At 41.3% G+C, this 26,662-nt stretch overlaps 1 protein-coding gene across 1 annotated transcript in view; it reads right to left on the bottom strand.

Moving 5' to 3' along the window:
• Positions 1–26,662, bottom strand: part of KCNK10 (potassium two pore domain channel subfamily K member 10) — a 135,306-nt gene that overhangs the window by 28,018 nt on the left and 80,626 nt on the right. Inside the window, exon 4 of the mRNA XM_012476907.2 lies at positions 12,972–13,132. Coding sequence (XP_012332330.1) covers positions 12,972–13,132 — 161 coding nt within the window. The remainder of the gene's footprint in view (positions 1–12,971; positions 13,133–26,662) is intronic.

Raw genomic sequence — 26,662 nt, forward strand, 5'->3', positions numbered from 1 at the left:
CCTCTATCAGAGATACTTTAAGAGTTTCAGAAGACTTAGGGGAAACCAGCAAAATCTGAAAGAGACGAGGAAATAGCTAAATGGCTCCTAAAAGGAAGAGATATTTAAGACGACTTGACATCGCAGACCTTGAGTTTAGGACTGAGTTAAATCCCCAGTGGGAATTAAAATCTTGGTGGGAGTGCTCTCAAACTCTACTCTCTTCAAACCGTCGAAGCAGAGCATTGAGGCACACTGATGAATCCAGAAAAAGAAGACTGCTTTGGAAGACGAGGCCAGCTGTCTCAGGGCACCAAGAGGCTTGGCTTTGAGCTGTGCATTTTCTCTTGTTTTTAACTTTAAGCAGGTTATACAAAGCGGAGCAATGGGTGGAAGAACAGAGTTGAGACTATCTCTGCCTGGCAACTGCTCTTGCAGAGGTGGGTCAAAACAAGTCAGCTATTGGTACAGTATAGGCCCCTCTTTTATTAGGTTGGTGCAAAAGTAATTGGGGTTTTTGCCATTACTTTTAACATCCTATAGTGATCTCAGAATATAAATCCGTCTTTGTATTAGTCACATAACAGCAGACATGAGCAAGAGGACACCTAAATCTTAGATTAACCTCCAAGAATAGAGAACACAAAGAGAGAGATGTTAGCTAATAATGAGCTGGCATTAGGGAGCTAAAGCAGGTACATAAAGAATCAGAGGCTATGAGGCAATTCAACACACTTTGAGAGAGCATAAAGTCAGAAAACTAAAACCCGTTTAAAGCAGATAAAGACAGGTCCGATATCTTTTTCGCAACTAGCCATCCTTACCTGTCCCTAGGTCTTACTAAACCTTTTGTGAAGGCTCCTCTGAGCCATCAGATGCTCTGCCTACATTGCAAGAGAAAGAAGAAAGGGCATATAGTGGAATGACTAAGTCTATTCATGCACTCTGGGACAGGGAGACCTGGTTTGGAATTCTAGCTCTGTCACTTACGGGCTGTGTGACCTTGGACAAGTCACAGAACCAGTCTAAGCATCCCAATCTCATAAAAGTAAGAAACAATAATGGTCTTTTTGGCAGGGTTATTGCACAGTTTATTCTAGGTAAGGTCCACATAGCCCAGCGTCTGACATAATAAACCCTCAAAACATATTAGCGACTCTATTAGTCCATTCTCAACTGCTATGAAGAAATACTTGAGACTGGGTAATTTATAAAGAAAAAGGTGTTTAATTGACTCACAGTTCCACCTGGATGGGGAGGCCTCAGGAAACTTACAATCTTGGTGGAAGACACGTCTTCACAGGACCGCAGGAGAGAGAATGAGTGTCAGGCAAAGGGGGAAAAGCCCCTTATAAAACCATCAGGTCTTGTGAGAACTCACTGTCACAAGAACAGCATGAGAATAACCTCCCCCATGATCCAACTATCTCTGACTGGGTCCCTCCCACAACCCCTGAGGATTATGAGAACTACAATTCAAGATGAGATTTGTGTGGAGACACAGCCAAACCATATCAGCGACTTATATCTTTGATACCACAGTGCCATAATACCCAGTATTATCTCAACAAAATCCTCTCAGACAAATGACAGATCCAAATCTCCCTACAAAGGTCCCTACGTGCAGAATTTCATGAATAATTTCCCACCCCAAAGTAACAATCAGATTACCAGAAGTTACCTCTGATCAAAGTTTGCCAGGAAAAAGAGAGAGAGAGAGGAAACTCTGTTAAAGCTACCTGGAAAATGTTTAAATGTTAAACGCTATCCAGGAAGTATTTTAAGTAATTCTATTTTAGGCAATGTTTGATAGCTTTACTGTTCATAGAAAAGAGTGAAGATGCATTTTAAAGGCCATTAAAACGTTCTATAGTGACCTCAGAAGACAACAGGAAACACCAAAGGGATACTACTGGTCAGTTATTAAAGGTAAGCCAAGAAAGAGGAGGAACCATACATTAGATAAGTCCCCATGGCCAGTTAAAGTTAGTGCTGAGATGGTTTGCCTGATGAGGAATAATAGCAGAACAATTTTTCATCATGTGGACTCATCAGAGTCAAGTCTCCAAGCATTTTTCCCTCACTGGTGAGAAATGATCTCATTCCCAGAGCATAAAATCTCCAAAGCCTCTTTAAGGACCCATCTGAGAGACGAGAGTTCTGAGTCGGGATGGCGCTAGCACTGAAAAACTAATTTGGACCGCTGGTGGAGACACCAGAGCTCATGTGGAAGATCTGGATGGGGGACCAGGGCATGCGCATGGGAGTCTTTGGGACAATTGTCCCTTATATCCCAGTATAGATATGGTCAAATCAACTAGGGCAATTTTGCCCCTGAGGGCACATTTAGTAATGTTTGGAGACATTTTTGGCTGTCATGACTGTGGGCAGTGATGATGCTGCCTTCAGTGAGTAGAAGTCCAGGGATGCTGCTATATGTCTTACAATTCACAGGACAATTCCCATGACAAAGAATTATCCAGACCAAAACGTCAATAGTATTGAGGTCAAGCAACTCTACATTAGATGAAGGGAGAAAAGAAGGGGCCGTCCATGGAAAAACTGTCATGGGCTGTCATTAAGAAATGTTGTGTAGTCTGTTTTGTGGATATCATATATGTAGGTCACCCCAAATGTACATTCTGGACCTATCATTAAAGCTACAGAAAATCCTTAAACTAATTTGGAATGGACCTGGTTGATAAAGCTTTAAAATTATTTGCATTTTAAAATAATTACTTCCTAGCTTCTTGCCCCATAGGAAAAGGAAGAAAGCAATTCTTTACATTAAAACCAGGGTTTTCTCTGATTAAAAAATAAGCTCACATTAACACACAACATTAACTCTACTGAGTTATTTGTCAGGAACTTATAATATGGTATGTGCGAGGGCAGACATGTTATAGAGGCAGACAGTCCAGAGACACATGGGCACTTATAAATTGAAGTTCACCAATACTGTGTCTTTTCTACACTACTGAAAGGCAGCCATTTCTTAAATTAAAGCCTCAGCCTACCGCTCATCCCTCCTCCTCTGCCCCTTTGGGTACAAAGTTAATGTGCATAGCCAAGACCCCTGAACATTTTCATTACCAGTATGTATCGAAAACTGTAGTTGAACCCACAATGCTGAAAATAACACCTAGTTCTTAAAACAGGGATTTTGATCTGTTTGAAATGATAATTTTTATTTTTCATTTTACTTTAAAAAAAATTTTAAGAGACAGGGTTGCCCAAACTAGAGTACAGTGATGTGATCCTAGCTCACTGCAGTGCCAACCTCCTAGACTCAAGCAATCCTCACACCTCAAGCTCCTGAGTGGCTGGGACTATAAGAACTCGCCACCACACCCAAGTAATTTCTTTGATTTTTTTTTTTTTTTGGACACAGAGTTTCACTCTGTCGCCCAGGCTCAAGTGCAGTGACACAATCTCATCTCACTGCAACCTCCGCCTCCCCGGTTCAAGCAATTCTCCTGCCTCAGCCTCCCAAGTAGCTAGAACTAGAGGCGCACACCACCACACCCAGCTAATTTTTGTATTTTTAGTAGAGACAGGGTTTCACTATATTGGCCAAGCTGGTTCTCTAGTTCCAGAACTACTGACCTCAAGTGATCTGCCCACCTTGGCCTCCCAAAATGCTGGGATTACGGGCATGAGCCACCGCACTCACCTTGATTTTTTTTTTTCAGAGACAGGGTCTCACAATGTTGCACAGGCTGGTCTTGAACTCCTGGGCTCAAGTAATCCTTCTGCCTTTACCTCCCAAAGAGCTGAGATTATAGGCGTGGACAACTGCACCTGGCCCTTGAAATAATAATTATTTTAAGTTAACCTTTTTCTGCTGGATGCTAGCTCAAAGATGCCTTGGGGGAAACAGAAGCTTCCTGCCAATTGTATTCTTAAAAGCCTCTCCTTGATTCATGCCAGGCACATGGCAGAGCCCTGCAGGAGTCCTTGGCTTCTGCCACATGCCCCTTCCTGGAATCTAAAGTGGTTAATCAGTCCACTAATTTAAACTTATTAGCACTTTGAGATTGCCATCACCTCTGTCTTAAATAGTGGCCTGTTCTAAGTTTTCCAAGTAATTTTGGCACTGGTAAGTCTAGGGTAATGTTTTATTATGTGTCAGTGACACCCAGAATCATTTGGAACCATAAGCAAATAAACATTTCTGCCATATCCTTGGGGGGAAGAAAGCCAAAAAAGAAAAAGAAAAAAAAAGGTGTCCCTCGGTTTTAGAGGAAGTATCAGAAAGCCTGCTGATCCCAGCCGGATAAAAAGAAGCAGGTACTTCCTACCAGAGGCCAAAGTCCAGCTTGGAGCAAGAAAATGAGATCCAGTCCAAAATTTGACTGGTTTTCCTATAGCATCCTATCAAATGACAGTCAGCCTAGCCCAGCAAGGCAGCTAGCCCACAGCGGGGGAGAAACAGACCGCCTGCTTCCAAAACCTGCTTCGGAATCCAGTGTCAGCCCTGCTCCATCCCAAATAAACAGATATTTGGGATGCTAACTGCCCAGATATTTCCCTGAGAACTTAGGAAGAATTATTTTTACTTTAATTAGCATGGCATACTAAAATATTCTAAACTCCACATTGATTTCATGGTATAGATTAATATATCTGACATCAATATTTTCAGCTCACCTGGAAGAAATTAAGGCAGGATTAGTGGTTCTAATTCAGGTCCGGCCACCAATTTACTGTATGAATCCAGGAAAGTCACATCATGGGTTCCATTTTCTCAGGTGTGAAATCTATGAGTTGCACAACAGTAGTGTTCCCCCCAAAAAGTGATGCACAAACCATCTGGACCTAAATTCCTGAAATGCTGGTCACCCTAGAGTGGGACCCACAAGCACATCTCAGAGCATGTGTATATGACTATACTAGTGCTCACCAATTTTACCATTCACTACTATTCTTGGAGATAAAATAATGCATTCCAAACCCCCTTTGCAGCTACGAATGGGGCCTGGTAACTAGTTTGTGCCAATGGGCTCTACCTGAAGAACAATGCTCTGAAGAGCCAGTATGCAGCACTCAGCTCTTTCCCCAGCCAATACTAACCCCTGAGCCTGAGAAGCTGCCTGGGTTCCAGCAGATCTGGCAGAACTGGGAGTAAGCTGTTTGTGATAGGCTAGCTTATCCTTATTGATTCAAGGATCCCAACAGCCACCTGATATACAACAAGAAAAAGAGAAGACATCTTCCCTACGAGCGGTCTCTGTGGTTAGGAGTTAATCGACATCCAAGTAAGACATTGTCATTTGCTTACCTGAACTTCTTTGCTGACAGAATGCTAATTTTGTTTATCACAGTGATGTGTTCAGCCCCAAGAGATGAAACATGATTCCTCTACTCCTTAAGCATTGGAATCACCTGGAGAGCTTGGTAAACACAGATTGCTGAGCTCCAGCACCCCCCACCCCTGCCACCAAGAATTTTCATTTCTAACAAGTTTCCAGTGGATGCTGATGCTGATGGTCCAAGGGATACTGATGCCTATGGTCAAGAGGCCAAACTTTGAGAATCACTGGTCTAAGTCCATCACGGCAATACTATCGTCCTCTGTCCGATACTTCCTTTCCTATCCTCCCTTGCAGATGCGAATGTGATCTCATTCTGGTCAATGAGACAGAAGAGGACATCTGCAAAGTAACTTCTGGGAAAGATTTTTCTGCCATAAAAGGAGCCAATGTCAACACAATATTGAAAAAGAAGAAAAAAATTGGAGGACTGACACTAACTAGCTTTAAGACTTACTATAAAGCTGAAGTAATCAAGATAGCATAATATTGGAGAAAGAATAGACAAATAGATCAATGAACTAGAATAGACAGTCCAAAATAGAACCACATAAATACAGTCAACTTATCTTTGACAAAGGAGCAAAGGCAACAACATGGAAAAAAAATCATCTTTTCAACCAATGGCACAGAAACAACTGAACTACACATGCAAAAAATATGGCTGCAACACAAAGCTTACACCATTCACAAAAATCAACTTAAAAGTGATCACATACCTACATGTAAAATGTGAAAGTATAAAACTCCTAGAAGATAACATAGAAATCTAGATGACCTTGGGTTTGGCAATTACTTTTTAGGTACAACAACAAACACATGCTTCATGAAAAAAAATAATTGATAAGCTGGACTTCATTAAAATTAAAACCTCTGCTCTGTTAAAAACACTATCAAGAGAATGAAAGATAACCCACAGATTGAGAGAAAATATTTGCAAAGGGTATACTTGATAAAAGATGGAAAGTATATACTTGATAAAGGACTAATTCAAAATATACACAATATGACCGAGCACCATGGCTCACACCCATAATTCCGTCACTCTGGGAGGCTGAGGCAGGTGGATCATCTGATGTCAGGAGTTTGAGACCAGCTTGGCCAACATAGTGAAACTCTGTCTCTACTAAAAATACAAAAATTAGCCAGGCATGGTGGCACACACCTGTACTCAGGAGGCTGAGGCAGGAGAATCACTTGAACCTGGGAGGTGAAAGTTGCAATGAGCCAAGATCATGCCACTGCACTCCAGCCTGGGTGACAGAGCAAGACTCCATTTCAAATAATAATAATAATACATTATACATTAAAATTCAACAATAAGGAAACAAATAGCCCAATTTAAAAAAAAGCCAAAGACTTTAACAGACACTTCACCAAGGAAGATATACAGTTGGCAAGTAAGCATCTGAAAAGATGCTTCACATTATACGTTATCAGAGAAATGCAAATTAAAGCCAGATACCACTACACACTTAGAATTGAGAAAATTCAGAACACCAACAATAGCAAATTCTGATGAGCATGTAGAGCAACAGGAACTGTCATTCGTTGCTTGTGGAAGACAAAATTGTATAGCCACTTTGGAAGACAGTGTGGTGATTTCCTATAAACCTAAGCATATTCTTACCATGCAACCCAGTCATCACACATCTTGGTATTTAACCAAAGGAGTTGAAAACTTATGTCCAACCAAAAAACCTGTGCAGAGAGGTTTCTGGCAGCTTTATTCATAATCATCAAAACTTGGAAGCAAACAAGACATCATTCAGTAGGTGAATGGATACATAAACTGTGGTACACCCAGAAAATGGAATATTATTCAGCTCCAAGAATAAATGGGCAAAAGCCATGAAAAGACATAGAGGAAACTTTAATCCATATTTAAGTGAAAGAAACCAGTCTGAAAAGGCTACATACAGCACGCCTGTATTAGTCGGTTTTCACACTGCTGAAAAAGACATACCCAAAACTGGGAACAAAAAGAGGTTTAATTGGACTTACAGTTCCACATGGCTGGGGAGGCCTCAGAGTCATGGTGAGAGGTGAAAGGCACTTCTTACATGGCGGTGGCAAGAGAAAAATGAGGAAGAAGCAAAAGCGGAAACCCCTGATAAAGCCATCAGATCTCATGAGGCTTATTCACCTATCACTAGAATAGCACAGGAAAGACTGGCCCCCATGATTCAATTGTCCCCTTCTGGGTCCCTCCCAGAACACATGGGAATTCTGGGAGATAGAATTCAAGTTAAGATTTGGGTGGGGAGACAGCCAAACCGTATCAATGACATTCTGGAAAAGGCAAAACTATAATAAAAACATGAGTAGTTGTCAAGCATGGGGAGTGGGACAGATGAACAGAGGATTTTTAGGAGAGTGAAATGTTATGTATGATACTATAATGGTAGATGCAGGTCATTATAAATTTATCCAAATCCACAGACTCTACAACACCAAGAATGAACCCTAATGTAAACTATGGACAGTAGGTGATAATGACGCATCAATGCAGGTTCATAAATTGTAACAAATGTACCAGTCTGGTGGGGAATGCTGATAATGAGGGAGACTATGCATGTGTAGGGGCAAGAGGGGATATGGGATATCTCTGTACTTCCTCTCAATTTTGCTGTGAATATGCAACTGCTCTAAAAATAAAATTTTAAGGGAGTTCCTTTTGTATTTCCTGATATGAGGTTGGGTGAAAACATGCGATTTGATCATGAAGCAGTCATCTTGCAATGTGAGTGACAAGTCTGAGGATGATGAGCCACCATGCCAAGGAAAACAGAGCAGAAAGAATAGGGTAACAAATCTGGATACACCTGACATTGTGCAGCTGATAGCATAAACCTGAATCAACATACCTCCAGGCTTCTTGCTATGTGAGATAAGGGTCCAAATTCTTAACCCATTATTAATCAATGTTGGGAGTATGAAAATTGTCAGAATCAAATGGGATTACCTGTGTTTAAAACCCTGAGGAACAGAGTCAGAGAAAGCCAGGAGGGAAGTGTTCTAATGCATAAACGCCTGATTACAAGAGCTATCATAAAAGAATGCAAAAACTATAACCTTGCACAAAAGCCATCACGGCCTTACACAGAAAAGTATTTCTGTGAAGACATCTACTCAGCAACTGCCTGTCCAAACTTGGACTGGCATCACCCTTGTAATTGATCCTTGTGGCCAAGGATAATTATCTCAAAACAATTATGTAATCCTCCTCATTTTTCCTTTAAAAATCTTTTTTTTTTTTTTTTTTTTTTTTTTTTTGCTTTACCTCCTTGAATGCACACATAGTTTAAAGTAGCAGGTATGTTACCACTGCAGTGCCCATTCCTGAATAAATATCATTTTCTTTCAATGGGCCTCTCTCTGTTATTTAGGGTGACATAAATGGTGTCAGAAGTGGAATCAAAGTGAGTGCACCTCAGAGAAATAAGAGGTCCCTGGAATTGACTGCAGTACTGACTGAGCACTTTCTGCTCTCTGCTTCTGTCCATTTCCTCTTCTGTCTGGATGAATCTCCTCTCAGATTCTCAGACTCCCTCCCTTTGGTGAGTTCTTTCTGACTTTACATGTGATTTCATTCGGCTAAAAGCCTGCCTTAAGTATTTTGCATCCCTCTTGGGTCCATGAAAGGTGTGTTTGTTTGTTTGCTGGTTGGTTGGTTGGTTTGTTGGCAAGCACTTTCTGATATAAAGAAATCAAAGTATTCTTCTGCATTGAGTACTCTGATTTCTGTATAATTTACATTCTGCCTTTGTGGCATGTCTTTTCTGGTGAATTCATTTTTGGTTCTTTCTGTACATCTAGTTTAATATTTTATTTGGTATGCACACCTGGCTTAAAAATTTTCTGTGGCCGGATGTGGTGGCTCAAACCTGTAATCCCAGCACTTTGGGAGGTCAAGGAGGGCAGATCACCTGAGGCCAGGAGTTCCAAATAAGCCTGGCCAATATAGTGAAACCTCATATTTACTTAAAAAAAGAAAAGAAAAGAAAATTATAAGCATTCTTATTTTAGTTTCATTTAGATTTGGTTATTATGCACATCTGCAAATAATTTGGCACCTTAACTTTTACCTTTCCTTTGTTTCTGAACATCTTCTGAGAGCAAAATTAAACATTCTAAGTGCTGGAGAAGGCCATTTAAAAGTGTTGTGGTAAGCTTCTATGTCTGTAGTCATATGTTACACAGCAATAGAAAAACTAAAGCAGCAGCAAAGTCCCAATTCGGGGTAAAGTGAATATAAGCCCTTTTGGAAACAAAGCTAAAACTGTATTCTCTAATCAGCTTATAAGTAATAAAGCTGGCATTTTGATCTCTGTCTGACTCCTCTATTTCACAATTAGTTCTGAACTCCAGAGGAGAGGAAGGAATTTGTATTTATTCATGCCATAAAAAACTCCAATTGTCAGTCATTTTATTAGTCGGCAACCAAAAGCATTTCTAAGTAATGCAACACCACCCCTCAGCAATTCTTTTAAATGAGGGTCAGACCTGGGATGTGTTGGAAGGACCCAAACCTGGGTCACCTCAGGATTCAGGCATCTAGAGGACCAACTTTATTTTATTTTATTTTATTTATTGATACAGTGTCTTGCTCTGTCGCCCAGGCTGGAGTGCAGTGGCATGATCTCGACTCACTGCAACCTCCACCTCCTGGGTTCCAACAATTCTCATGCCTCCACCTCCTGAGTAGCTGGGATTATAGGCATGCACTACCATGCCCTGCTAATTTTTATATTTTTAATACAGACAGGGTTTCACCATGTTGACCAGGCTGGTCTCGAACTCCTGACCTCAGGTGACCCACCTGCCTCAGCCTCCCAAACTGCTAGGATTACAAGTGTGAGCCACCATGCCTAGTACAAGGCTAGCTTTAGATTTTATTTTTACTCCACAATAAATCCCCTCTTCCCAAGAGCTGGGAGAAAACATAACAGATCAAGAGAGGGGCTTAACGCTCATTGAGCAGATGAAATAAATAAATAAACCTTCAACCATGAGAATTAAAAATTCACAACCCCAAGCTTTGTTAGTTTATACAATTTTCACTTCTCAAATAACCACCTAAACATAATTGGACTTTTAAATACAGTTTAAATCAATGGCAGAAAACTTTGAGATTTTCTTCCAAAACTTTACATGCAGCAAGCAAACTGCTACAGGCTCAGTTGTTTGTCTATTTAAGAAGTGTGCTAACATTCCCCCTGGAATTTGGTCACCTTTTCCAATAGCACCCTCCAACACTCAGCAAATGCATTCATTGTGCGCTGCCCATTCAAATTATTGAATGAGACACAACTGTCTCGTCTTCTTAAAAGAATCCTGATCTTTGACGGTGCTGCAAGGAGCTGAGTGGACAATCAGCGTAAAGATGAAATGTGAGGTTTCTAAGTCTCTGTCTCAGAATCTGCCGATGATCCATTTGACAGGCAGCTTCAAGGGGAAGGAGAACCGTATGCTCTATTTGTAGTCTAAATTCATTAGGGAAGACTGAGTTCCTAAATTTAGTAGCAGATGTCCAAATGATTGCAACCTCTTCCGTCATTTTGAATATAGTAACTAGAATTTTTTCTGCTAAGGAGGATTTCAAAAACTTTTAGTCTAATCCTTTCTTCTACAAATAAGGAAACTGAGATCTAAAGAAGCTACATAAAAATAAAAATGCCAGATCAGTCATTTCCCCAACTGAATCCTGTTCTGAGTGTTCAATCCACCAGATTCTTTCTTCTCTAAGTCAGAGGGCCATGAGGCGGCAGCTAAGAGGGTGCCTCCAAGAAGTTCAAAACAGTTCTTAGAGACAGGGCTGCCATGTCTGGCTTAGGAAGACCTAAACATCTGAAAATCAGGGAAGCTGAGTACTGACGGTTTCCATGGCGACTACTGAGGAGCCCAGGTGCATGCTCTAATGAGGCCACCAGCCAGCCAGCATTAAGGGGCAAAGGCTATGGGACATTCCAGAAAAACTCACACACCACAGAGCTCTCAGATGAAACCCGAAGGAGTGGCTAGCCTGCCTACGAGGGCTTCTCTTGGAGAGATACACAGAAGCTCTGGACTCTATATGTCTGCCCTGTGACAAGCTCTTTTCCACACATTATTTCATTTAATCATCACCAAAACCTGACAAAGTAGATTCAAATTTTATCCCCTTTTGTGAATGAGTAAACGGAGGCGGCTGACTCAGGGTCAGTGAGATTATAAATGGCTCCCCCAGCTCTGGTGCCTCATTCCTCCCATCCTACTCTTTTTAAGAAGCTTCTGAAACTGCTCATCTGAAAGTTCCCTTGCATTCTTCTAAAAAGAAGTATAAGCTATTATTGCAAAGACAGCCTTGAACTCAAAGTTTGAGAGTTCTTACAGGGGAAAAAAAGCACAGCGTTAGAGCTCCCAGCTGATCTACCTTTGCCCACGATTCCTAGATCCTAGAAAAGACCTCAAAATGTCATTCTTAAATATTAAGTCATCATAAGAAAGAATTCCCGGAGGACGGTTTGAAAGACTTGAAAATTAGGTTAGTACTGAGTAAGAGAGCAGAAATGAGCAGAAATGACCTTACACCCGAGCAAAACAAGTTTTCTGTGAAACCATATGAATGAGTGTGAGTTAAAGGCCAATGGGAACCCCAGTTTAATCACTCAACCACTCATGCCTGTTACTGATGCCTGGAATCATTTATTAATTAATTTTAATTTTAATAAATAAATTCATCGAGTTGAGATTGTTGTCTCTTGTTTAAAGACAAATATTCTAGAGAGGAAAAAACCCACTAGGGCAATAGCAATCATCAACAGTTCAGTAGGAAGCAGTACATCAGGGTGCCATTTCTGAAGGAGCACTCAGCAGTGAGAGGTGGGAGAGGGAGAGACCACTGGAGACAGGTGCAAAGCCCAGAGCAGTGTCTGGAGAAGTCAGGCTTCTGGAAAAAGCAGGATTAGCCTGAAGACACTGCGCTTGACAATCAAATTTAGTGAGGGAGTTCCAACAACAAAATGGATGGATTTATAATTTTCTACCTCATTACAAACACAATGAGGAACTCCTCTTCCATTTTTTTTTTTTTTTTTTTTTTTTGAGAGACGGAGTTTCACTCTTGTTACCCAGGTTGGAGTGCAATGGCGCGATCTCGGCTCACCACAACCTCCGCCTCCTGGGTTCAGGCAATTCTCCTGCCTCAGCCTCCTGAGTAGCTGGGATTACAGGCATGCGCCACCATGCCCAGCTAATTTTTTGTATTTTTAGTAGAGACGGGTTTTCACCATGTTGACCAGGATGGTCTCGATCTCTTGACCTCGTGATCCACCCGCTTCGGCCTCCCAAAGTGCTGGGATTACAGGCGTGAGCCACCGCACCCGGCCCCCCTTCTTTCCATCTTTAAGGAGAAACTGAGTTTGTCTCACCTCTTCAAAAAATCTGTGTTGGCAAATCCATACTTAACTTTCTTGTGTCGTGATTGTAGAAATACCACTCTAAAATAGGAAGCTACTCAAGGAAGAGAGTTTAGGTGCAAGATCTTCGACTTCCATTGGCCAAAACAGAAAATACCATCATAACATTAAACTATCCCATTAAAAGCAGACAATGCCCCTGATACTGCCTCCTGGATACTGTCAGGCTAACGCCAACTGAATCACAGTGGTTAGAACTGAAATATGATGCAGTACTCACTCGAAAGACCTTCTCCACTCTTGCAATGCTTTTCCCAAAGATGGTTCCAAGTTGGTCTCCAATTCCAGCCAATAAGAAGCCAAAGAGTGGAATTCCAAAGATGGCATATAAAATACAAAAGATTTTTCCTCCTTCCGTGCTCGGAGCAATATTCCCATACCCTGGTGAGAAATATTAAAAAGAGGAAGAGTAGCAGAGAAATTAGTGTACCGACCAAGGAACTCACAGACTTTTTAAAAACTTTGTACGTTTCCCCCACTTTTTGAGCTTTAGGAGGTAGAACTTCATTTCAAAGGCGGTATACAATTCACAACATTGTTCCATTGCTTCTCTTCCTTCTCACCTTATCAACGGTTTCACGATTTCTTGGATAATAACACATTTTAGGAAATTCGTGGTCACTCAGAATTTTCATTTTCATTTCCGACAAAAAGTGATACCACCTTTTTCTGAAACACCAAGCATCATGGACATGTCTAGTTTAGAGACACCTGAACACATGGGAAGGAATCACCATTGCATGTTTTAGATTTGACAAGGGCTTTTTTTTCACAGTCTTACCCATGGGCTCCACCTGGACAGACTGTGGCTGTCTTGAAGGGTGATGGGTACTCCATATTAAAGAGGAAATGTGGTTTAGTACAAATTTACAAAGGACTCATGATTTGTGCACTCCTACCCTGGGAAGCCTGAACACAGGAAAGAATGGGGAAGGGAAGGCTTTGCGCTGCCTCTCCCCACTGCCAGTAAAGTTTAGCATTGTCTGGTCCTTTTTTCTCTTTACCGGGAGCTCCACATCATCTCTCAGTCCTGCCCCTCCTCCCAACCACCTCTCGCATTGAGGGTAATAAGGTGCTAAATGTTTACAGATGGATGTTTGAATACAAGAGAATCTTTTTATAGTCAGGTCTACTAACATGTATTTCAAATAGTGCTTTGAAAATGCCAGCATCTACATTCTTAAGAGTATCGCAATTACATAAGTAACTTATCCATAATGAGTATTGGGCTTACCCTATATGGATGAGGCTAAAGTATTGCTGGAAGAAAAAGGCATTAGCATACTTTATATGGAGATGAAAGTCTAAATTAATATTCATTTTTGTGCCAATTCATATTACAATCTTATGCTAACAAGTATCTAGACAGTAATCTAACCATTCTCCCAAATCTGGGTAACTCATGTGGGGCCTGTTTCTGAATCCATGCAATGAGTGAATTACTGGGTCCACAGTTACTGGCAGGTTGGGAATTCAACATAATAAAAAAATAATGTTGATGGTTCGTCCATCATTCAGCCACCCACAGGCCGGGAGAACTCATGGTTGCCTTCTGCCTTTGGGAATGAGTCATCTGGCTACTTTCCTTTGCAATCTTCTGTTCTGAATAATTCAAACCTCTTATAACAAATAACATAAATTACAGCTTCCACTTCTAAAGTGAGTGTTCAGGCTAGACTTCCTCATCTTGTATTTCTTTTATTCACCAGGATTTTGATTTAAATATGCAAAAAAACTCTCAGAACTTTTCTTAGGTACTTTTCAGGAACTTGGACACAATCATTTTTCCAAGCATCCCCTACTAGAATGGTTGAGCTGACGTTAAGCTAGCCCTATTGAAAAGGAAATAAATAAGCCTCTACAGTTTCACTTTGTGCATCTTTACGGTAACTCTTGGAAACATCCAAGTAACTTGTGAAAACACTGAAGACCCCAGCTTAACTGTCTCACAATTGCCTAACTTTGGGGCATATAGGTTGTCCAAGTGTCTCAGAAAGAAATATATTGCAGACATAGGCAAAGAAATGGAGGCTTGGAACTGGATGAACGGGCATCTCATTAATCGTGACAACTGCTATACCCGCTTCCTCCAGCTTTCAGAGATGACCACCTCCACCTCCTGGGTAAGGCACTGTGCTCAGGGAGAGGTGAGGAGATGAAAGATCCAGATCCAATTCCACCTCACACTACCTGTTTCTCCTTAGACACACTTAACCTCTACAAATCCTAGTGTCAGAGGTACTCAAGGAAAATGCAGGGGGGAAAAGAATCAATGAGCTGTAAAGTACTGTATCAATGCAAAGTATTATTATTATTATCATCATCATAATTGGTTCCTTGTTTGTTCAGTGTTTTGTTGACTAGAACACTAAAATACAATTAAAGCAAAGTTCTTGGGTAAGAGCATGAGTGATGCAATATTCAAACAAGCCTTTAAATATATTCACAGCCATCTTTCTTTGGTGACACACTGCCTAGTGGATAGAAAGTCATCATTCTTGAGTGACGCTGTGTCTCACACATGGGCACATGTGTGAGTGTATTTGTGCTCCATGCCTTTGGTGAACTATAAGGAGAGACCATTTAACCCTCAACCTGTCACTCTGGGAGAATTCCAGCACTTACACTTTGGAGCTTTGTTCTGAGGCAGTAGGAAGACCACATTCCTGGCTTTGGGGATCTAGTTATACCCCATCTGTCTGACTACCCTGCCCATCCTTCCAGAATGCTTGAGTAAAACTTTGAAATAAGGTGTGACAGTTGTCTGTAGGCTTAGAACTAGAGACTACACAGATTTTTGTTCTGATTCTTCTATTTACTAACTCTCAGGTCATGAGCACATTCTTAATCTCTCTGCCTCACTTTCTTCATCTAAAAGACAGGGCTATTAAAGTGCCTACCTACAGCTATTAAAGATTAAATGAGTTACATGCAAAGCAAGAGTTACATGTAAATATTCAAAACCTGTGAAACATGCAAACTAAGCACCCAGTGTTAGCAATTATAAGTTTGTCCTGTGCTTTTCTGTGGGAAGGAATTATTTCTGAGCAATATGTCTCTAGGAAAACTCAGTCCCAGGAGAAAACAGGTGGTTGATTCTTATTTTCTCTCCAGAAACTTCACTGTTCTCCCACAGCACTCACAGCACCAGGACAAGGGACAAGACTTCTATACCTGGAGCTGGATTTGGCTCAATGATTTGGGTGGACCTCCAGTTGAATGTGAGGTGTGGGTATCTCTCAGGGAAGTTGGGGCAATGGAGGCTGGGAAATGAGAGGGGATGGCACAGGGGTAATTGTCCAGTAGAACTAGCTCAGAACATTCTAACTGGATTTAAGTAAACCCAAAGGAGTCCAAGGAGCATCTCTACCAATTGGCTTCTGGTGACTTTCAGCAAAAGACAACCAGCTCCACAGGGACAAAGCCAAGGGGAGGCTGTAATGAATGTGCATTAAGATGAGCTCAAGATGAGTTCAGATCTGTTCACCTCTGGCTAGAAAACAGTTCCATGTCCTTCATGAAGAGAAAGCAGGCATTTAAGGGCAAAGAATATGAACAGACACTTCTGAAAAGGAGACATCTATGCAGCCAACAAACATGAGAAAAAGCTCACCAACACTGGTCATAGAGAAATGCAAATCAAAACCACAATAAATAGCACCTCATGCCAGTTAGAATGGCGATCATTAAAAAGTCAGGATACAACAGATGCTGGAGAAGATCTGGAGAAATAGGAATGCTTTTACACTGTTGGTGGGAGTGTAAATTAGTTCAACCATTGTGGAAGACAGTGTGGTGATTCCTCAAGGATATAGAACTAGAAATACGATTTGCTCCAGCAATCCCATTACTGGATATATACCCAAAGGATTATAAATCATTCTACTATAAAGACACATGCACACCTATGTTTATTGTGGCACTGTTCACAATAGCAAAGACTTGGAACCAATCCAAATGCCCATCAACGATACACTGGATAAAGAAAATGTGGCACATATATACACATATTCCACACCATGGAATACTATGCAGCCATAAAAAAAGGATGAGTTCATGTCCTTTGCAGGGACATGGATGAAGCTGGAAACCATCATTCTCAGCAAACTGACAAAAGAACAGAAAACCAAACACATGTTCTCACTCATAAGTGGGAGTTGAACAATGAGAACAAATGGACGCAGGGAGGGGAACATCACACAGTGGGCCTGTCTGGGGGTGGGGGGCTAGGGGAGGGATAGCATTAAGAGAAATACCTAATGAAGATGACAGGGTGATGGGTGCAGCCAACCACCATGGCATGTGTATACCTATGTAACAAGCCTGCACGTTCTGCACAAGTACCCAGAACTTAAAGTATAATTTTTAAAAATTTAAAAAAATAAAATAAAAGAGGACAACTTGTGCCTGAGCAGCACACACAAAGGCTTCCATTTGCTGTTTACATGCCAAAGTCCAATCTTTGCCCAACTGTGTGTCATGCAGCCGCACTTGTTTAGTTAAGAGTGTGCTTTCTTATTATGATCACCAGACTGTCCGCGCAGGCAGAGCTGCTTTATGCATGTGCACCCTGTGCAGTCCCATGGGGCCCACACGTAGAAGGATCCTGTGCTTGCTGTAACGCTCTCAGCTTTAAACCATTTTGGTGTTTTAGCAAGGGACCCCACTTCAATTTGTAGTGGGCCCTACAAATTATGTAGCTGGTCCTGGTGAATGGAGCTGGACTCCATTGCTTACTAACCATGAAGGACTGGGCAAGTTATTTAACTTCTCTGGGCCTCAGTCTTCTCATAGATAAAATGAGGCTAATAACAGTACCCACCTCGTGTGGTTACGCAGGATTAAATGGGATGATGTTTATGGAGCACAATGCATGTTAACTAGTAAGAACTCTGTAAATGTTAGCCACGGTGATTGTTCTTTCCAAACCCATGGGTTAAACATCCCATCTAAATCAAGCGTGGGGACTCACACTCATAATCTCAGCACTTTGGGAGGCTAAGGTGGGAGGATGACTTGAGGCCGGGAGTTTGAGACCAGCCTGAACAATATTGTGAGCCCTGTCTTTACACAAATTTTCTTAAAAATGAGCCTGGCGTGGTGGTGCACACCTGTAGTCCCAGCCACTTTGTTGGCTGTGGTGGGAGGACCGTTTGAGCCAGGAGTTTGAGGTTATGGTAAACTATGATCACACTACTGCACTTGAGCCCAGGCAACAAAGCAATACCCCTTCTCCAAAAAATGAAAATAAGAAATAAACGTCCAATCCAAGTGCTGGGTAAGTACCAACAGGTACCTTGATACCCTGATAGGGACAACCCTTAAATGAGGCTGCCAGGCAAGTGACACAGTGACTGGCTACCACCTGGGTCCTGACCAGAGGCTCCCTCTCTGATCTGAGTAGAGTCAGGTGGCTCAATCTGAAAATGCCTCACAGACTAAACTCTAATAGCATTTTACAGGTATTGGTAAGAGCCTGATCCCTTGCTGCCCTTCTACAAATGACAGCTTGTGAAAAAGCATCCGCACATAGAAGTGAGCATCATTCATCCAGCTTAGAAAAGCTAGTTACTGGGGACCCACCAGCAGAGCCAACAATCAAAAGCAGGTGGGACTTTCTCACACTGAATTAGTGACCAAGAAGGGATCAGGGTGCAGTGCATCCCTGACATTGACTAAGCAGAGTCTGCTCTTCCTTCTGGTGTGGATCCTGGTCTGGAGAAGTGCCCGAAGGTATTCCGTTTGCTCTACACTAGCAAATCTTTCCATATGTCTCAGCACAAGAAAACATTCTTCAAAAAGAAGTGCTTTGATATCCTTGGATAAAACGGATCTCTGATACTAAGGAGTAGCGCTGCTTTTCAGAAAAGATTCTATTATTCCCAAGGTGTCTCTATACACATTCTACCTAATAAACACATTTTTTACGTCTGAAAAGTACATAACCTTAAGCTGCTCATAAGAGTCTATCTGGAAAGAAATTTGGCAAACCTTTAAAAAGGTCATGCCTTTGACAGAGCAATCCATTGGCAATCTTTCCAAGGAAACAACCCAAGATGAAGACCACACTTCACAATGTAACACCATGGTGTTACACTATTACAAAAGTAGAAACAGCTTAAGCTTCCAGCAATATGTGATCGTAGTGTGAATAATGGATCCAATAGAAACCATCCAAGAATGTGTTTTTCAAGGAACTTGCGTAATATGCAAAATGTCTGCACTATTATGTTGCAAATTTTAAGATCAAAAGGAAACAGGCCAATATTTGTGTATTTCACAATTAATGAAAACACAGCTCATCAGCTCTCACAGTTCCTCTTTCCTGACTCCTAACTAGTGGAAAATTGCTCATGAAGAACTGGATGAATTGCTGGGCTCTGAGTTTTCTTATAAACCTTGCAATCATATGCAATGAATGAATTTTACCACTAAGTCATTGGTAAAACAATTATTTCTGCATCTCATTATTCTTACGTACATTGTATTAAGACTTTCTTTGGAATTCTCTAGCTGTATCTTTATAAGATCCTCCACTCTGGAGTTAAAATTTAGCCAACGAAATGACGTTCAACTTACAATGCATTCCTTTTCAGTTAAGAGAAAGAGTGAAAGGGAAAATCGTGTTTTCTAAATTGAATAGAACAAGGATCCTATCTCTGGTGTTCACACTGTACCATGATCCTGAAGTGGACTTTGCATTTCTGATTTTGATGCATGTTTGTTTTGTAGTAGTTTCCTGTTCAGCATCCACCTTCCTTCTGATTTGTGGGAAAGATTCCCTTCCTGTGCATAACTGGTATGACACAGTGTCCTGCCTCCCACCACAGAGGAAACAGCCTCCTAGGCAGCCAGGATGTGTGCATTGAACCAACAGAAAGGCTCTGCCTAAGACTTTAAATCAAGAGTCTATGGTCCAAAGATGATGGCAGATGGCAGCTGCAGCAGCCAGAAGGCTCAGTCCCTAGCTGTGGAGGTCAGGAGATATTCACTGGCCTGCCATGAGCTCTGACCCAAAGTGTGTATTAAGATGTTCTCAGTTGCAGGCAATAGAAAGCTCAAAGCACACTAGCTTAAATAACCAAAGAAAATATACTGACTCCAGTAAATAGAAGGAGGTTTAACATTTATTTCTTTTTTTTTTTTTTTGAGATGGAGTCTTGCTCTGTTGCCCAGGCTGGAGTACAGTGGTGTGAACTCGGCTCACTACAACCTCCACCTCCTGGGTTCAAGTAATTCTCTGCCTCAGCCTCCCGAGTAGCTGGGATTACAGGCACCTGCCACCACTCCCGGCTAATTTTTGTATTTTTAGTAGAGACGGGGTTTCACTATCTTGGCCAGGCTGGTCTGGAACTTCTGACCTCGTGATCCACCCACCGCAGCCTCCCAAAGTGCTGGATTACAGGTGTAAGCCACCACACCTGGTCTAATATTTATTTCTTAACACTTCATGGGTAGCTCCATCCAGAGCTCAAATGATATAAGCGAGACCCCATTCACCACTCCTCTTTATTCATTCTGCTTCTTTAGTGTTTCATAAATTTTAGGCAGAACAACCCAGGGAGGGGAACAATGACTGGCAGTGCCTAGGCCTGTCTTTCTCCAGACTTACTTTTAGTAAGAAAGACAGATCATTTCCTTCAAAGCTCCAGCAAAAGCCCCTAATCCAGATCATATGTCCATCTTTGAACTAACGACTGTGGCCAAGCCCTGGATTTCTTGGTTTAGACAAGGTGATTGCTCACCTGAGGGACCAAGAGTGGAGAAGGGAACCCCTGGGGATATGACGATGAGGAAACAGGTAAATAAGTGAATGGAAGCCAGGCAGCAGAATCCAAGGGCTAAGCACCATTTACTCAAACGCAAAAATTCCGGTGTAAGCACACACAAAAAAGAACAGAAACTATCACATATCAAACATTCTTAATCAGGCAGATGGAGCCACCATTCCTCAGTCACGTGATATGGACTGAGGATTCATGTGGATGAATAAACACAGTTATCCAATAAACCAAGTTCCTGGATTACTAACAAGCTAACACAATAAATTCCATTAATGTCCCTTCCAATGTAGCTATAGTGTTTTTCAATGCAGCAGACAGATCATTCATGTAGCCGTGTCAAGAAACAAGAAAATTAGGAGTTTCCTTCAATATACACTAATGTCTCATAAATGCAATACCAGGTACTGGAGAGCATTTTCCAAAATGTACTTCTTGAAGTGGCCCAGACTTTCTCAATTTTAATTGGTTTACAATAAATCCTCCTACAATGCATGACACTTTTCCCAGGTTAAAAATCTGCTGAACACAATGAAACCTGACATTGTTCTCCTAGGATCTGCTACAGTGATGCCCTCTGGTGTTGTTCAGGTTTCCAACACATTTTGCCCTTATACCACATGGTGCCAGGTCACCCTTCCTTTGTTGGATGCTGTGATCTGTGGCCTAAGCTGACCTATCCTGGCCTAGAGTGCCAGAAAAGGCTTCTAAGCCCCAGACCCACTGGTGTCATGGACATCTTGAACACTTTTAATAGCTAACATCAATATATTTGCAGATTTGCCAGTGCAAACCTAGCATATCATATAATTAGATTAAGAGGCTTTCTAAATATGAATGGCAATTTCCTTTCATCCAAAATGTTCTTGTGGCATATAAGTTTGTGAATTTCACCTAGAAACAACCCAGGTCCTAAAGGCTAGATCTCAAAACAAAAGCAAAACCCTGTGCCTCTAAAACAACGGTTAGCCTCTGAAATTTGTGCCAATAGGAAGCTGATTTTCAAAATGTGCCTCAGAGGAAAGAATCTCTCAAAAGGCATAGCTGGGCCTCAGAAAGCAATAAGGCAGGGAAGTCCTCCTAGAGAGTACAAACAAGATTTAATGGAGGAATTTCCCCACGAGGAGGGCAGGAGAGCCTCTCAATGCCTGTCCATCATTGCTGTGGACCAGTGACTGCTGGGTGTCTCTCTCCTGCTTCTGAATGAAGATTTTTATTGCAGTGTTAATTCACAATTGTACGTGGGCAGAAAACCCTCAAACTCATTTTCAGCAGAGCTGGAAGAAGGATATAAACCAGAGATTCCAGCATATGTGTAAGAACTACCAAAAGAAGCAGAGATTGGACAGAGCCATGTGAACAAAAAAAGAGAGAAGCTCAGAGAATGACAAAAAAGTGGTAAATTTCAGAAAGTACCAGAAAATATCCAAGTATAAAGGTGAGGGTCTCACTCTGAACTTCAAAAGAGATGTCCCTGTTTTTACCAAGTGTGAAATACAGGATATAGAGGTATAACAGCAGAAGCCACCCTGAACTTGATCAGGTTCAGAAAACAGGAGAGCTAGGACAGAAATAATACAGATGGACCCTATTTGCAGGAAACACTCTTCACAGAAACGAAGAGAGTTAGGATGTGCTAACTGGAGGGCGGTACCCTGATTCACCCTGCTCTCCTCTCCCCGACCTCATGAAACCATTTGACAGAAAGCTGGTCCAGGAATATCCAGTTTGCTTGGTATTTTAAAAAGAAGTTGACCCCACATAAATATAAACCTTCCATAAGAAAAAAATGTGAAGAGTAGAAAAACTTACCAATGGATGGAAGGATGGTCACCAGAAAAATGTTTCCAAAACCATACCAAAATTGTAACCAAGTATGAAATAATCATCTCTAAGAATCTTCACAGAGAAGCCAAAAAGCAGAAATGCAAGAAATCAGTGGAGAACTAGAACAACAACTGAAGATGAAATGTGAGCTATGAAATTCAGGAAAGAAATGGAAAAGGGAAATATCAAAAATCCCCCACTGATCACAAAGACAAAAAATAAAATTGGAAGGAGCACATGGTAGCCTAGGCATTGTGGAAAACACACAAACAAAAGGAATACGGAGAATAAAATTAACAAAATGAAAACTAAATTTTAAGAGTTAAAAAGTAGAAGAGAAATGAGAGACACAGAAGACAGACAGTCAAAGAAGTTAGAATATATGTATAGCAGTAATCTCCCAAAGAACAAAACCAAAACCACACAACAAAGAAAACGTTTGAAGATTGGCAATCAAGAAAACTTTACCGCAATAAAACAGACAAAACCTAGTAATGTTTTCAGATGAAAGATAGAGAAATAACCTTTTAAGTCACTGAACAAAAAGATCAGGTCACCTATAAAAGGGGGAAAAAAATAGGCTGGCATCAGGTTTCCCCCCCACAGCTAGAAACACTGGAAAACAGGAGAAGAACACCTGTGAGACCAGTGAAAAGAAAATGTGAAGCCAGGCGTGGTGGCTCACACATGTAATCCTAGCACTCTGGGAGGCCAAGGCAGGAGGATCCTTTGAGGCCAGGAGTCTGACACCAGCCTGGGCAACACAGAGAGGCCTGGCTTCTACAGAATATTTTAAAAATTAGCTAGCCCTGGTGGTATGCACCTCTAGTCCCAGCTACTCAGGAGGCTGAAGCAGAAAGACCACTTGAGCCCAGGAACTGGAGGCTGCAGTGAGCTATGATCGCACCACTGCACTCCAGCCTGGACAACAGAGCAAGACTCGGTCTCAAAAGAAAAGGAAAATGTGAGTCAACAAAATGAATTTCATTATGTTTCAACTATCCTTCAAATGTTAAGCAACAACTGTGAACAATGCAAGAACTCATGGAATATTGCTCCCCTGAGCCTTTCTTAAGGCAACTACTTGAAGATGACTTTCAGCCAAGTAAGTGATCATGAGATAAACCGGAGCAAAGAGATTAGAGATGAACACTCATGATATCTAACTGTAGAGCTATGATGAAAACAAATGCAAATATCAGGGTAACAGATTAAAATGTAAATTACATACCCTGAGTTTATATAGCCATACCTCAGAGACATTGTGAGTTAGGCTTAGACCACTGCAATAAAGTGAGTCACACAATTTCTTTTTTGTTTCCCAGTGCATATAAAAGTCATGATTACACTCTACTATAGTCTATTAAGTGTACAATAGCATTAGGTCTAAAAAACAATATACATGCCTTAACTTAAAAATCCTGTATTGCCAAAAATTCTAATAATAATCTAAGCTTTCAACAAGTCATAATGTTTTTGCTAGCAGAGGGTCTTCCTCTGATGTTGATGACTGCCGATTGATCAGGGTGGTGATTGTTGAAGGCTGGGGTGGCTGTGACAATTTCTTGAAATAAAACAACCAAGAAGCTTGCCACATCCATTGACTCTTCCATTCACAATTTCTCTGTAACATGCAATGCCATTTGACAGTATTTTGCACACGGTAGAACTTTTTTCAAATTGGAATCAATCCTCTCAAACCCTGTCACTGCTTTATTAACTAAATTGATATAATATTCTAAATCCTCTACTGTCATTTCCACAATATTCACAGCATCTTTATAGGCAGGAGCAGATTCTATCTCAAGAAACCACTTTCTTTGCTCATCCATAGAAGCAACTCTTCATACATTCAAGTTTTATCGTGAGATACAGCAATTCAATCACATCTTCAGCCTCCACTTCTAATTCCAACACACTGGCAGTGACAGCCTCCATAGAATTAAAAAGTGAAGTCTTAAACCTCTCAAAATCATCCATGAGGCTTGGAATCAACTTCTTCCAAACTCCGTTAATGTTAATATTTTGACCTCTTCCAATTAATCACAAAAGTTCTTAATGGCATCTGCAATGATGACTCCTTTCCAGGAGATGTTCAATTTACTTTGCTCAGAGCCATCAGAGGAATCATTATTTATGGCAGCTACAGCCTTATGAAATGTATTTCTTAAATAATAAGAGTTCAAAGTCAAAATTACTTCTTCATCCATGGGCTGAAGAATGGATGTTGTGTTAGCAAGCATGAAAATAACATTTACCTCTTTGTACATTTCCATCAGAGCTCTTGGGTGACTAGGTGCATTGTCAGTGAACAGTACTCTTTTGAAAGGAATCTTTTTCCTGAGCAGTAGGTCTCAACAGGGAGGTTAAACTCTTCAGTAAACCATGCTGTAAACAGAGGTGCTGTCATCTAGGCTTTGTAGTTCCATTTATAGAAGGAAGGCAGAATAGATTTAGCATAATCCTTAAGGGTCTTAGGATTTTCTGAATGGTAAATGAGCACTGGCTTCAATTTAAAGTTACCAGCTGCATTATCTCCTAATAAGAGAGTCAACCTATCATCTGAAGCTTTGAAGCCAGGCATTGACTTCTCTTCTGTAGCTACGAAAGTCCTAGATGGCATCTTCTTGTGATATAAGACTGCTTTGTCTATAATGAAAATATGTTGTTTAGTGTAGGCACTTTTTTTTTTTAGATGTAGTCTCACTCTGTCACCCAGGCTGGAGTGCAATGGCGTGATCTCAGCTCACTGCAACCTCCGCCTCCCGGGTTCAAACAATTCTGCCTCAGCTTCCCGAGTAGCTGGGATTACAAGTGCCCGCCACCACACCCAACTAATTTTTGTGTTTTTAGTAGAGATGGGGTTTCAACATGTTGGCCAGGCTAGTCTCGAACTCCTGACTTTGTGATCTACCTGCCTCGGCCTCCAAAAGTGCTGAGATTATAGGCATGAGCCACTGAACCCGGCCTAGTGTAGCCACTTTCTTAGCTAGACCTTTTGGGTAACTTGCTGCAGCTTCTCCCTTAGCACTTGCCACTTTAACCTGCACTTTTATGTTATCAAAAGGCCTTCTTCCCTAAAATGTCACAAACCAACCTCTGCTAGCATCAAGCTTTTCTCCCGAAGCCTCCTTACCTCTCTCAGCCTCCGTAGAATGAAAAAGCATTAGGCCCTTGCTCTAGATTAGATTTGCGCTTAAGGGAATGTTGTGGCTGATTTGACCTTCTATCCAGACCACTAAAATTTTCTCCGTATGAGCAGTAAGGCTGGTTCACTTTCTTATTATTCCTGTGCTCACTCACTGGAGTAGCACTTTTAATTTCTTTCAAGAACTTTTCCTAGACAGGAACAGTGGCTCATGCCTGTAATCCTAGCACTTTGGGAGGCCAAGGCAGGTGGATCACTTGAGCCCAGAAGTTCGAGACCAGCCTGGGCAACATAGTGAAACTCCATCTCTACAAAAAACTTTTTAAAAAATTAGCTCGGCATGGTGATGCACACTTGTAGTCTGAGCTACTTAGGGAGCTGAGGTGGGAGGATCCCTTGAGCCCAGGAATCAAGGCTGCAGTGAGCCATGATGGCACCACTGCACTCCTGCGTGGGTGACACAGAGAGATCCTGTCTCAAAAAAACCACAAAATTTCCTTTGCACTCACAACTTGGCTAACTGTTTGGCAGAAGAGACCTAGCTGTTGGCCTGTTTCAGAGTTCTATATGCCTTCCTCACCAAGCTTAATTATTTCTGGATTTACATTTAAAATGAGAGACATGCACTGAGTCTTCCTTTCACTTGAACACTGAGAGGCCACTGCAGGGTTATTAATTGGCCAAATTTCAATACCATTGTGCCTCAGGGATAAGGGATGCCTAAATGGCTGGCTGGTGAAACAGTCAGAACACATGGCACTTACTAAGTTCACCGTCTTAAAAGGGCCTGGTTTGTGGCACCCCAAAACAATGACAATCATCACCTCAAAGATCACTGACCACACATATCCTTCACAGACATAATTAAAAGTGAAAAAGTTTGAAAATATTGTGAAAATTACCAAAATGCAGCACAGAGACACAGAGTGGCGCATATGACATTAGAAAAATGGCACCAATAGACATGTTCAATGTGGGATTGCCACACACCTTAAATTTGTTTAAAAAAAAAACTCAACATCTTCAAAGCATAATGAAGCAAGGCACAATAAAGTGAGATACAACTTACACAGAATGATACAATGAGTAATAACGGATAGCAGAAGAGGGAAAGGAAGTTGAGATGCTAAGTGCACTGGCAGCATTATATGTAAT

The sequence above is a fragment of the Aotus nancymaae genome, unplaced genomic scaffold (assembly GCF_030222135.1).
Source record: "Aotus nancymaae isolate 86718 unplaced genomic scaffold, 86718_ANA_hifiasm-v0.15.2.pri h1tg000011l, whole genome shotgun sequence".
Taxonomy (NCBI): domain Eukaryota; kingdom Metazoa; phylum Chordata; class Mammalia; order Primates; family Aotidae; genus Aotus; species Aotus nancymaae.